Below are 14,444 nucleotides of genomic sequence, written 5' to 3' on the forward strand. Positions count from 1 at the left end.
ATGTGGTGCTGAGGATTGAACCCGGGCCGCACGCATGCCAGGCGAGCACACTACCGCTTGAGCCACATCTCCAGCCCCAATTATTTTTTTTAACAGAATTTCTGTTTGTTGTGTTGAGAGTTGACTGAGGCAAGGGTGAACATAAGACAGCTGTATTACAGTGTTACAGTAGAGAGAGATTAGTGGCGTGGACTAGCATGGAAGTGTAGAATATGAGAAGAGTGGTCATGGTGAAGGTATATCTTGAAGAATTTACTGATTAGATATGGCATAGGAAAGAAAAAGATAGAGACAGAATTATTCTATTTTTACCATGGTAGCTATAAGCATGGGGTTATCATGAACTGAATTAGAGGTGACTGTAATAAAAAATGGATTAGAGGAGGACTGTCAGGAACTCAGTTTGGGAATGCTAAGTTTCAAGATGGCTTTTAGACATTCAAGTGAATATGTATAGCAGCTGGATATGAGTCTAGAGGTCAGGGTTTGGGTCTGAATTAGACATAATTTTGAGAGTTATGGACATAGAGAAGGTGTTTAAGCCACGAGATTGAAGAATTAAAGAGAAAATGAGTTGTAAAGCTAAGGTTTAGAAATTGAGTCCACAGCACCCCAATATGAAGAAGTTGGAGAATTAAGAGGAACCTACAAAGGAATCTGAGAAGGGGGAGGCCAGAGAGGAGAGGAGAATCATGGTTTGTATCAGTGACCTTGCAAAAGTAGTTCTAGTGCAAATACAGGAATGAAAGTTTGATTGAAATGGGTTTAAGAAAGAACAAAAGAAAGAAAATCGGAGCAGGGAGCATTTCCACAAAGGGGAATAGAAATGTTTTAAGTGGAGGGAGAAGTGGGGTTTAAGAAAAGTCTTTTTAAAACACACACACACAGCATGTTTGTGTGCTGATGGCAGAGATTTGTAATTGTGCAAGAGGGATATCTGGAACAAGGACCATGAAGACCAGAATAGTCCAATTCATAAAAGGTGGGGCTATCCTTAGGCATATGTGTGAACATTCTTCTATAGACTCTGGAGAGATGACAATAATATGAGTGTGGATAATTGTATGCAGTAGGTATAGAAGGGTAAATTTGTGGAAATTCTGATCCAATTGTTGTTTCTCACTGAATTAGGCACCTAGGTAATTAGCTGAGAGTAAAGATGGAAGAGAAGGGGCTAGAGGTTTGAGGAAGAGGAAATTATGAAATTCAAGAGCATAGGAGAATAAATGAGCTAAGGAAAAATGATTGCCAATTAGGGTAACCTTGAGGTTCATGGTGATGAATTTGGAGGACAAGTAGTTATTTTGGTAGAAATTATTGTTTTGCCCAGGTACTCTTTATTATTGTTTCTGTATACACCAGCTTTGTTGGGTTTTTAATAGCTAGCAGCTGTGGCTCTTTTTTTGGAGAACTGTCCTTCTGCTATCTGAGCCTCCTTTGTCCTGAATGTTATAATGCCTAAGATGGCCCTTAACCACAAGTGATTCAGGAGTCTGAAATCTCCATCATCTTTGCTTCAAAGGTAAGACAGCTCTCAGGGTATTAGACACTGTAGAGTTCTCCCCTTGCCCCAATACCTGCCTACACTCCCAGGAGTTAAGGCTGAAGCTACCCTCTTAGGAACTTTGTCTTAGACCATACCCTGGCTTGTCTTTCTTCCCTTCCTTGACCAGTTTCTCCCAATTCTTTATTAGTTTATCAAGCCCTTCCTTAAGTCATTTGGCCACACATGTTTTTACTCAGGGTCTGCTTCTCACAAGCTTAGCCTAAATCAATAATTATGACCATATGTTTCTTTCTCTAGCTACTTTCAATTATATAAGTATAAGCAAATAATTGGATTTAATTAGGATGGGGATTTTTATAAGCAAATACCATGAAGTAAGAAAAGGGCAAGTGTATTGAAGGTGCATCAAGGTAATGGTTATGTAATTTACCATTAAATGTAGGCTAGTTAAGGAAGGATGTGGTGGGGGGAGGTGAGTGAAAAGAAGTAGGATCAATGGATTGAGGTACTAGCCAAAGTGAGTAGAAAAATAGATCAGAGAACTGCTTACAAAGTAGAATTATGCAGTGTTTCAAGAGATGTCCAATATAATACTCAAAATCTGTCAGTCCCTTGAATTTTCCTCCTCCATTGATATTTTCCTTGACACCATGTGCGTCACATGTTGTTATTAGATCCTTCTCTGTGAACTTTGAAATCATTGATCAAGTATTATTTATGATAGTAATTGTGAATCAAGCTAAAATCCTCCAGAAGTGAAAGGGAGTGATCTGGGAGTTGGTAGATGGCTACAATAAAATAAAGAAGGGTAGATAGTAAAAGCAAAAATAACCGAAACAAGGAACAGACCTCAATGGATCAGCAAACTTTCTTTATTAAGCTGCAGAATGGCACATTTTCAGAAGAGAAAATGGCAATTGATTACATTAGGGGTCTGATTTTGATAGGGTTTAACTGAGATTTGGATCATAACAAGTGAGGTTTGAATCATTTGCAGAGTGCATCATTTGGGCAGTCAGAGGGAACAGTTGCGCAAGTTAAAAGCCTAAATCAGGAAAACAATTGCAAAAGTTCAAAACCCATTTGTTGCTTGGAAAGGATGAAAGTCCAGAGTCCAGAGCCCATTGTCCTCCTTTCTCCTTGGGGGTTGTTGTTTTCCATATACTTCATTCCAGACTCTGAAAGAGGATAATGAATTGGGGTGTCAATACCAAGTCTGGCTGCTTCCTGCTGAGAAGGGGTGAAGTAGGGAGACTCGCCCCTTTTCAGAGTCCTAGTGCTCAATGTGGGAGCGTAATTTCATGACATGAAACTGGAGAGAGGAAAGAGTCTGGAATGATAATGAAGAAGGATGCAGACTACATCTCCAGACCCAGGGGATGACTGATGTGGAAAAATAATCTGCCCCTGGGAAGTCTGCAGAATAAGAACAGGAAGGAAGACCACCATGGTGGTCTCAATGCCATGGCACTATGTTAAGAAATGGGATAGGGTAGTATTACTACACCCAGGTTCTTGTGTCCAGAACTGGTTGAAATGAAAACTGGACCCAGAAGAATTTAAGCACAGGCAAGATTTTATTAGGGGCTTCTGCTCAAGACAGAAGGGAGACAGCACTGACCAACAATGTCAAGCTGGCTCAAACAAAGGACAAAGGAATATGTAAGCATTTATGGCATCTACATAGTAGGCAGGAACCTGATCTCTTGACGTCATCACATGTAGTGTTGGGATTTTAGTTGCACCCGTACTCTTCATACATCATGTCTCCTTAGGTCTCCACCTGGGGGTTCTGTTTTACTATGCTAATGAGTTGAAGGTTTCCTGTGAGTTACTTTAGTGACTGATATCCACATGTGCATGCATTTGTCCTTTACCCTGGTTTGCCCCTTATCATCTGGGAAAGTCTGACAGCATTTTCAGAATGAAGCCAACTATTGAACTGTTTCAGTGAACTGTTTCCAGTGATTTTGCTTTGGCTCCAGTTTCTTGACATTTCTGCTGACCACATAATCTCAGAAGGCTGAACTAACTCCTCAGCCTCCCATCTCCTGGTGTGTTATCTCACTCCCATAGCCTTGAAGATGGATGCACTTTTAATTCCGAATTTTCTGGTATGACTGTTAACCCCATAAGACAGAGCTAGCTTGGCTCTTATTTCCCCAAACAGGTGTTTATCTCTTAATCCTAGGGGGTCCTGTTTTTCATAGTGCTCCATGACTATCTCCGTAGGTTGTTGGAGCTTGGGAGTAGCAGTCTAAAGCTAAGTGCTCTGGGTTTACTTTTTTGTTTTTATGATGCCAATTTAAAAATATTTTGTTCTCCAACATGAATCGCACTTTCCTTTTATTTACCACAAGGATAAAATGCAACTGTAATTTTTTTCATGGTGTATATTTATTCAAAATGTCTAAGGAAATGTTACATAATACCTTAAATATGATTTTTAAATGCCATCAAAATAACTATTTACAAATCAGTGTTCTTCAAATGTCAAGACTGTGTTCAAACTTCATTGTGATTTGGTTGGCTTAATTTGTATCTGCAATCATGGTTCCAAAAGAAGCACCTCTGGAAGAATAAGCAACTACTCCCAGGGAAATTGCTCTTAGAGCACCTAGCATGGTGCCTGCTCTCTGGTCACTGAGACATATATGGTATATATGGTCATTAAGGCTTGATATTTTCCTTGACACCATGTGCGTCACATGTTGTTATTAGATCCTTCTGTGTGAACTTTGAAATCATTGATCAAGTATTATTTATGATAGTAATTGTGAATCAAGCTAAAATCCTCCAGAAGTGAAGGGGAGTGATCTGGGAGTTGGTGGGGTTTGGGACCTTCTCCAGATCTTTCTGCTGATGTTAAATTCTTTCTACTCAGTAATCTGATTCTTGTCTAGCCATTTGATAATTCCATTGCACTTGTCAAGAATCTTCTGTTTGAATTCATCTTCCACTGGGGCCTATTAAATATCTAAGATCTGAGCAACTTCTTGGTGAATATTTTGACTCTTTGTTTCTCATATTCACATTTTTTACTTTTAAGCCTTAATGACCATATATACTTAATGTTGTCCATTCTCAAACACTATGTCAATAGTCTTTTTATCTTCATGTTTCCCTGATCTTTTATCTTCAGCAAACATGTCTCAGATGCTGTTGGCAACTGTATCAAGTTACTGGAATCCATGGAAATCCAGAGGATACAGGAGGAAGCCTAAGAGTTCAAGTTTGCAAAGTTGGTTCTTATTTTTTATCATTGCTCAATCACATAAAACTGAACAAACCAATTGATTGTGGAGAGTAGATGGTGAAGGTCTGAGGCTGCTTGATGTGAACAGCCATATTGTACTTGTTCAGAATATCATGGCTCAACAGTGGTTTCCATGCCAATGGACAAGGAGTAACACAGAGAAACTGCAAATCCTGAATATTTTCAAATTTATTTCTGGACAAGGGATAAGATTTAATGGGAAAAGATGGCCACCTAGGTAGCTGCAAACATAACTCACACTTATAGGGTTGGTTCTTTCTTTTTTCCAGCTCTTCTATTGAAGAAGTCCTACAGTAATTTCTGAGCTTTTGAATCTAGTTTAATATCTAGTCAAAATCTTCTCCAACCCAGTGAGGTCTCTAGCTACACATGTAAATGTAATGATTGCATTTTTGTTAATAGAAATTGGACAAGCCAAAAGTGCTTATAGGTTGTAGATCAACGTGTTTCTTTTAGCATAGATATCTTATCTAAATCTTAAACATTGGCTCAGTGATGATCATTCTTACATTGAGGCTAACCTCTGATCCAGATTCTCTGAAGGCCTGATGGTTGCAGTTGTTAAACTTAGCCCATGCTCTCTTGACAGTGTCAGTGATAATCCTCTAGTGCAGGTGAGCTTCTTCATTTTTTTTTTTTGCCTTTGTTACAACCACAGTAAGTATTTCCTCAGAAGAAAAGTTTTCAGTTTTTTAATTGATGTTTTGGGGATAAAATTCATATAATATAAAGTTCACAGTTTTAACAAATTTTAAGTATATGATTCAGTATATTCACAATCACCATTAACTAATCTAGAACATTTTTGTGTCACCTCAGAAAGAAACCTCATGCCTTCTAATCCCTCCTCCCCCATCTATTAGCAGCCACTAGTATAATCATAGAATTAGATGGTGCCACGATCATTGCTCTTTAATATGAGTCTGGGAACAATGTTTCTGGCTTATAGGAGATGGAGCTGCTGCTGCATTCAGTCTGGGCTCACTGTTGTTCTTTCCTGATGGAGGGTGGAGTCCTAGGGAGAAATTTCAGATTTTTTCCCTCATTTCTCATATTACCTAATGCCTCTGGGATTTATTCCTTTGCTTGTTTGGTTCAGGATCTCTCTTTTATACTATTAACTTCTTCAAAAGTTAGGAGATGCTTAACTGCTCATGTTATAAATGAAGGTGTAGATTGGATAGTTTTGTTAATTGGAGTGTATATCCTTAGTAAATGTGAGAATTATTGTACACCTGGAGAGGAAAGCCAGTACACTGGTGTCCATTAGTTACCAGCGGTACTTTTGTACTTTCCTGGCCCAGATGCTGCTCACTCTGGGATCTCACTTATCTCTCCTTTTGTAGAGAGCTGAATTTAATTGCTAGCCTTAGTGACATATGGGGTTCTCTCTCCAAGGGCAAATAAAGGGTACTAACCCAGCTGTTCCAGCATCCTTTAGTGCTTTTCTGACTGATTACCTGAAATTTCTTCTCCCAGCCTTTATTTACTTAGATCTATACATTGCCATGGGTTACTTCTGACAGAACATGATTTGTAGTCAGGTGGTGAGGTCCACTCTTCTACTAGTGTGGGTCATAGATTCTCAGCTACTAGTATATTACATACTGTGAAATGCTGATAGCACTCTTGTTGCCTTTCCAACATTCAGGTGGATTCCTTTTCATTCCCTGTCTCTTCTGACATTTCCGCAGGATTTGAAGAAGGAAAACATTTCCTGTAACTCACCTTTTCTTTGCTTTTATCTAGATCAGGGCAGTCCAATCCAACCTTTCATCTCAAGAAGGGCTTTCAAGCATATGTACTCAGGAAAAAGCCACCAGGTTCACTTCTTCCTAAAGCACATAAGGTATGGCACATAAATGTAATGGTATATTTTTTGGTGACAAGTAAATGTATTTTATACACACAAATATAATCTAAATTGCTTTTTAAAAGTTATCTTCTGGCTAATAAGTAATAGAAAAATGAATTTATTTCTAATTAAATTTTACTTGAATTTTATCCCTTTTTGTTTTAGAAAAGAATTTGGGATTGAAATATAAGACTATCTCAGGCCATTCATCTTGATAAACAATCATCTTGTGGGATTTGGTTCCTCCCTGTATACTTGGCAAGAAATATAATGAGCCCATGAATATTTTCAGTATTGCTCATTTTTTAGATGTTTTGTTTTTGTTATATACTTAAATATTATATCTAATAACACTATCTATTTGCTGAATTATTTTAGTATACTTGCTACAAGGCTTTAATCTTTTGGTGATAAAAAGACTTGAGGGCTGGGGTTGTGGCTCAGTATTAGAGTGCACCTAGCATGCGGGTTTGATTCTTAGAACCACATATAAATAAATAAGTTAAATAAAGGTCCATCAACAACTAAAAACAAAAAAAGAAGAGTTGAATAGAATTTTAATGTATTCCCTAAATATTAGACTTAGTAGTGAGAATTATAAAAGATTTTTGTTAAAAACTAAGTTTTTCTAATTACCTTGAGTTGATCATTTCAATGTATATGTGAATCGAGTCATCACATTATATCTCAGAAATATGTACAAATATTATGTTCAATCAATTTTTTTAAAACTAAGTTTTCCTTTTTGCATAAACACATATTGTCTATGGATATTTAGAAAATAAGCCAGGACATAAATCACAATACTGGAGAAGAGTGAAAACACTATGCATATTTAGGATGTTAATATCATCTTGTTTAATAGGTGCTTCCCAGGCTTAGCTCACTGGGTAAAGACCACTGTGAGCTGGGTAATGAAAAACTGCAGATTATAACTTTCTTGGTCCCTTCACACTAGAAGACTATGGTTGCACACTAGAAGGGACATTCGCCTAAGCTACCTTGGGAGATATGAAAGAATGAGAAAGCCAATGAGCAGGGAACTGCTGAGAACAAAGGAATATTTTATGATATAACCTGTGAAAAACTATTGCCTTCACAATAACAGACCCAGGATTAGACCCTGTGCCCATCCTTTTATCCTAATTAAGTTATAATTTTTTAGAGCTGATTTAGTTTATAATTATAATGATTATATTAAGACTACTGTTAAGTAAATTATTACTGTTATCCTCTATATTATTTGTTGACACTGTTTTATAATTGATTTCTTACCTTAAGGTTATCTTACAAGTAGTTATTAAATTTCTATGTTTCTAATTTTTAATAATCTATCATGCTATTTAGATTGATAGAGAATATAAAGTCCAGAAAGCCTTGTTTTCCGTTGGCTTCCCTGTTCCCAAGGTTTTACTGTACTGCAATGATACTTCTGTCATTGGAACAGAATTTTATGTGATGGAACATGTGCAGGTAAGTTAATAATCTTATTTCATTTGTTCTTATTTTTAATTTTGAAGTTAAGTATGATTTATTAGATGAAATTTTATTATGATATTTATAAATGACAGTTTATTCAACTGTTAATCAGTTAATCAGTTTGCTTTGTAAAGGCTTAAATTTTTGTTTTAATTTAAGCATATACAATGAGGGAGAGATGAAATAGACTAAGAACTAATTTAATAATTAGAGAATATTGACTTATTTTTAAGTCTTCCTCTAGGTGTCAGAAAAGAGCTATCTATAAATGGCAAATTGTCCTGTAAGGTATGGGGGGATAGCACTTTTCCCAAAGAAAAGATCAAACCATAAATTCAAATTATTTTTTAGTTTGTTTCTGGTAAAATTCAAGTTGGGAGTAGTTTGACTTTTGTGTTCATCTTAGCACATCTTCATATTTTCCCTCTGAATGTATACTCTTATATTGTTGCCAAAAGCTCAGTCCTTGTCCCTGATGCCAATTCAATAACAAGGATGTGATTTTTGAGAAAAAGAAAAAAGAAGGTTTATTACTTTGCTAGCAAAGGAAAAATACAGGAGACCCCTGTTCCAGAAGCTGTGATTCTGCCCATCAGCAGGAACAGGGGTCTTTTAAGGAGGTGATTCAAAGCTACTTTCCCTGTGTTCTCTGTTGGAGTTGTAATTCACTTGTTAATTTGGGAGATAGTCATTTCTGAGATCTTCTGGTGCCACCCCCAAGTCTGGATTACTTCATTCCTAAAATGGATGTGTACTCTAGGACAGATGAATCTTCCTGAAATGGGGAAGAAAGGTAATACTGTTTCCCCTGAGATTAGGGAGTGGGCAAGAGGAAGAGAAAGAAACATGTCCATTTTAAAAATAAGTTGGAAGTGGACCACTATTACAATAGTAAATGTTTCACAAATGAATGTATTTCTGACATATTCTACAAAGTATTAGTTTTGGTTTCAAGCATTTAAATTACCCATTATAATCACATCCATAGGGCCGAATCTTTCGTGACTTCACGCTTCCCGGAGTTAGCCCAGCAGAACGCTCAGCCATATATGTGGCCATGATAGAGACACTGGCTCGACTGCATTCTTTGAATTTACAGACAATGCAATTGGAGGGATATGGTCCAGGTGCTGGGTACTGCAAAAGACAGGTAATGTGTCAGTATAAAAAGCCTACTTTTTAAAGTTCCTCGAAATAAATATTGTTCATTTGTTAAAATAAAAACCAATCATATATGGTTTTCTGAAACTTTGCTATTTGTTATTTTTACATAATTCTTTAGATTGACTTATTTTTAGGCTACCGTTTTCAGATTCTTCTTTTAACTTACCAATATATTTTCTGCCTAGTCCCTCCTCCCTCCCTCTCCCTCTCAGCCTCTCTCTCCCTACCCCCTACCCCCTTACTCTCTTTCTCTCTGGGGATTGTACCCAAGGCTTTGCTCAGGCTACAAAAGCACTCTATCACTGAGCTAATAATTCCCAGCCCACTTTTTAACATTTTTATTTGAAGACAGGTCTTGCTTAGTTCTTCCGGCTGACCTTGAACTTGCAATCATTCTGTCTTGTCTCCTGAATCACTGGGATTATTGTGGGAATCAGGCAAGAAATGGCAAATGGCACCCTAAAAGAGTGGGAGAGCTCAAACTTTATTTTAAACCAACAGGCCCAGAGAAGATCAAACTCCAAATTCTCAGCATGCATTACCAGTTTGTCACAACATTTATAGGCTATGTAGTGTCATAAATTTTCTAGTTCAAACAATACATAGTTGTATACAAGATTTTAAGCTTGTTTACAAAGCAGAGAATGATAAGGGGAAGAACTGGCTCCTTTTATGAGGCCTTGGGCCCAGTGCCTCCACTGGTACAGGAACTTTACATTTCAAAGGAAAGTAGTTATATTCTAGCAGAAGTCATTTATAATCCAAAAAGTAGGAGGGCACAGTGCTAATCAAGTTCCCAGAAGAGGAGCTGGCTAGAAAGGGGAGAACTCTCCCTTTCCCAGGCACTAATTCTCAGAACAGTGTTCTTGGTTTTATTTTGCATCCAGGCTTCGGTTAGTTTACCCATTACAGGATCAAGTGTGCACCACCACACTGGGAAACCAGTTTTCCCTTTCTAAGTTGTGCCAGCAGGCATTTGTTAAGCTTTACTGTGTGTTTAATTCTGAGTATTGTGAAAAATAACAAGAGAAATAAGTTCTTCTAAAGAAACTTGTCATTTTTGAGAGAACTGTACATGAACCTGTACATCTCAAATACATGAAACTAGAAAATTATATAAAAGAGTGTATAATCTAGTAGTAAATTGTTTGGTGCTTATCACAAGATCACTGTCATTCAGAGCACTGAGATTGCTTAGATGGGAAAAACTTTCTGGGAAAGATATCTTGCAGTAAGTTTTTTAAGACGAAATTTGGAGTGATAGGGGACATAGTGAGTCTTTCAATCAAGGGAAAGCAAGACCAGATATATAGGAGGCTGTTTCCCTTTGTTAACATGTCAATTTGGGTGGGAGAAAACTGAAGAGAGGGAGAACTAGGTTTTGGAGAGTATTTAGTCTGTGTCAGGTCCTGTGCCAGATGAGCTATTGACCTTCTCTTTCTTATCTTTGTGACAACCCTAAGACATAGGTATTTTCACTCCCATTTTGCAAATGAGGAAACTAAGGCTTACACTGACAAAGTAATACACAAGTAAGCGGCATGAACATAATTTAAACCTGGATTTGTAAAACTCTAAAGATAAAGATCTCTGTTCTATTGCATTAAATTGAGCAGAGATACACTTGGTGAAGGGAAAGCAAGGAACCACAGATGGGTAAGTAAGAAATAAAAGACGGAGACCAGGCAGAGATACACACAAGAGTTTATTTGTCAAAGCTGACAAATAAAGGCATCTTCTCTATAGGAGAGAGAGAGGCAAACAGGCTTGAGTTCTGGGGACTTTTATGGGGGAAGCTCAGGAATCAGAGGAGTTTGGTTAGTGTAAAGGAGTGGTGAGCCTTTCTCAGAAACGCCCTTGGGTGGGAAAGTGAAACTTTTTCCTTAAAATGGTGGCTTTCACTTAAGATGGCCTTCTAGATGCTAAGCAAGGACTACTTGGAAATGGAAAGATAAATGCAGATACATAATATAGTCCCACTTGTTGGAGGAGTCTGAAAAAGTGGATTTGTTTTTAATTCTAAGAATGATAGAAAGTATTTGCACTATTCATACCTGAAGTATATTTAGAAGACTCTGGGAGTTAAAGAAAGGCAATTAAAATTGAAAGTCAAAATCTCCATTTTTCTTCTAGCCTCCATATTTCCTTTTTCAGGGGCTACTTATTTCTTGTGCCCTTTTAAGAAATGGTCTATGCCTATTTATTTGTATGTGTATTTGTGTACATTCTTTTTTTTCCACGAAGTTGTTCCTGGATAAAGACTATATCACACCTATGATGCGTAGGCCAGTTTTTTTTGTTGTTGTTGTTTTTTTTTTTGGTACTGAGGTTTGAACTCAGGGGCACTCAACCACTGAGCCTTCCAGATGCTAAGCAAGGACCTTATACTTGGAAATGGAAAGATAAATGCAGATACTTAATATAGTCCCACTTGTTGGAGGACTATGTTTTGTATTTTTTTAGAGACAAGATCTCACTGGGTAGAGTAGTGCCTCACTTTTGCTGAGGCTGGCTTTGAACTTGCAATCCTCCTGCCTCAGCCTCTCAAGCCACTGTGATTACAGGCATGAGCCACCAAGCCCAGCTAGGCCAGGGTTTTGTTTTGTTTTGTTTTGTTTTTGTCTTTAACAAAATGCTAGGAAAGTAAAATGAAGCAAGATAGGTGATACCTAAGTGTTTAAAATTTGAGGCTGATATGAATGTTTTAACTTATGTGATTTTTCATTTATAGGCATTATCTCAAGCTTTTCAGAGTAAAATAAAATTTGAGATAAATGAATTTGTTTTAATTTTAGAATGGCTCAACCTTCCATTCCACTTTCAGCTCTATCATTTTTCATATTTATATCTTTAGGTTTCAACCTGGACATCGCAGTATCAAGCTGCAGCTCATCAGGACATCCCTGCCATGAAACAGCTGTCTGAGTGGCTAATGAAAAACCTGCCAGATAATGACAATGAGAGCAATTTGATTCATGGAGATTTCAAGCTAGATAACATCATTTTCCACCCTAAGGAGGTATTGTAAGCCATATTTATAATAACTAAAGTAGGTCTCAATTGAAAAGCAAGTAGATACCCCCTGGACATCCCCATGGAGCCCTGCTTTCCCCTCCTTCCCTACAACTCAGGATGTATACACACTTAAAACTTGAAAAAATTATTTCTAGCACAGGTAGATGCCTACCTTTAAGGCTGGTTCTAATCTTAAATGGTATCTAATTTACTATTTTAAAAGGATTTGGAATTTTTATATGTACATCACTGTTTCCAAAGACATTTTTCATTTATTATTTAAAATATTTGGCTTATCCATGTTCTTGCTCTTTCTTCTGGTTCATTACATTTCTTTGGATTCTTTTTTCCTATGCTATTAAGAATTTTTAATTTGTTTATTATAAGCTCAGAGAAGGCAGAATTCCAGAAGCCTCTTTTGAGGCCTCAGAGAATTGCATGAGATTAATGTAACCTTGCCCTGTGTAAATGTACACAGTGTACGCTTTGTAAAGGGTACAAACATCAAAGATTTACAGTTCCCCGAATCCTGCTTCTTATTTTCTGGGTCCATTAATTTTCTCACAATGCAAAATTTTTTTTAGAACAGGAAAAGCTGCTGTAAACTTATATGCTACACTTTGGGGTTTTATATTCCTTCCTTACAAAAAGAGTACAGGGAAAAAATACATAAGTTGCATTGCATAGTTTTCATTATTCAAAGTATCCTTATAAGGATATGTGAGCATATTTACCAGCAGGACAGGAAATTTTTCATAGGAAAGTCAGTCTGGATATTAGAATTATGTATATATAATTATATACAGATGCTTCTCAATTTGTAATGGGATTAGATTCTGATAAACTAATTGTAATTTGAAAATATCTAAAATTGAATATGTGTTTAATATGCCTAACCTACTGAATGTCATGACCTACCTACATAGTATGCTCGGAAGTATTGGTTGTTTACCTTTATGATGACATGGCTGATGGAGAGCTGTGGTTCACTGCCACTGTCTAGAACCATAGAACCATAAAAGGGTACTATCCTTCACATCGCTAGCCCAGAAAAAGATCGAAATTCATATGGTCATTGCACCATTTCATAAAGACAGAAAATTCTAACTCTAACAATCATAAGTAGGGGACCGCTTCAAGTGTGTGTGCATAAACTTTTGTTTAATAGCATTGATGAATTCCAGATTCTAAGCTATCTATTTTAATATTAGGAAAATTAAATAGTGCCAATTTATAACCTGAAAAATTACAAAATCTTACTCGTTAAAACATCAGGATCTGCCTTGTCTTGGTCAATATTACTTAATTCATTAATATCTTGGAGCTTATCTTTGACTATTCTTAATAGAGCCCTTAATATGTTATGTAACTATAGTTGTTTTCTATTCTGTACTTAAGAAAGGAAAAATACAAACCTAGGTCTCCCAAAAGATTATATGTTCTTTACTAAGATATTTAAAGATTAATTTTAATATGCTGAACATAATGGTAAACCATTATAAATATCCAGTTGTTTTTTCCTTTTATATTTAATCTCACATTTTAAATCCATCTTTTATGGGATTAAAGTAGCTGAACAGGTATCATCTATTTTCAGATAAGCAAGGTATCCAATTGCTGGGAGAGACATTTCTTCTTAAAAAGAAACAACCAATAAAGACATAGATTTTAGTTATTTAGCTGCAATTCTAATTTGTTAATATATATATATTATCACCTTTTAATTTTTTAGTAGTTAGGAAAATATCTTCTACTTTATATTCAGAAATCTCAGAATTACTAGTTAAGTCACCAGCTTCTGCCTCCAATAACTATTGTAGCTAACTCTTCATGGATATAATCCATGAATCCAAGTCAATTAGCATTTATTCATTACTAACTGTGTGCTCTGAAACATGGGATGGAAAGCAAATGTAGCTCCTAATGAGCTCAAAATAGAGATGTAGAGAAAAGATACCCAGGAATTAGCAAAAGAACAATATATACCTATGTGCCTACACATCACACAAGGCAAACTATGAGAATAATTGAAGAAGAAAAGATACTCACTATGGACTAACACTAAGAGCTTTAAAAATTTAAAATGTCATTTCAGTTAATAGTTTATCTTTCTCCTTCTTTTTAAAATTTTCACGGTAGAGAATTAG

General features: G+C 36.5%; 1 protein-coding gene across 1 annotated transcript in view; it reads left to right on the plus strand.

The window, feature by feature from the left end:
• The window catches only part of Acad11 (acyl-CoA dehydrogenase family member 11), an 83,026-nt gene that overhangs the window by 5,478 nt on the left and 63,104 nt on the right, over window positions 1-14,444 (plus strand). Inside the window, exons 2-5 of the mRNA XM_076866935.2 lie at window positions 6,534-6,633; window positions 7,987-8,112; window positions 9,107-9,268; window positions 12,137-12,301. Of these exons, the coding sequence (XP_076723050.1) occupies window positions 6,534-6,633; window positions 7,987-8,112; window positions 9,107-9,268; window positions 12,137-12,301 (553 nt within the window). The remainder of the gene's footprint in view (window positions 1-6,533; window positions 6,634-7,986; window positions 8,113-9,106; window positions 9,269-12,136; window positions 12,302-14,444) is intronic.

Source organism: Callospermophilus lateralis, chromosome 10, assembly GCF_048772815.1.
Source record: "Callospermophilus lateralis isolate mCalLat2 chromosome 10, mCalLat2.hap1, whole genome shotgun sequence".
Lineage (NCBI taxonomy): Eukaryota > Metazoa > Chordata > Mammalia > Rodentia > Sciuridae > Callospermophilus > Callospermophilus lateralis.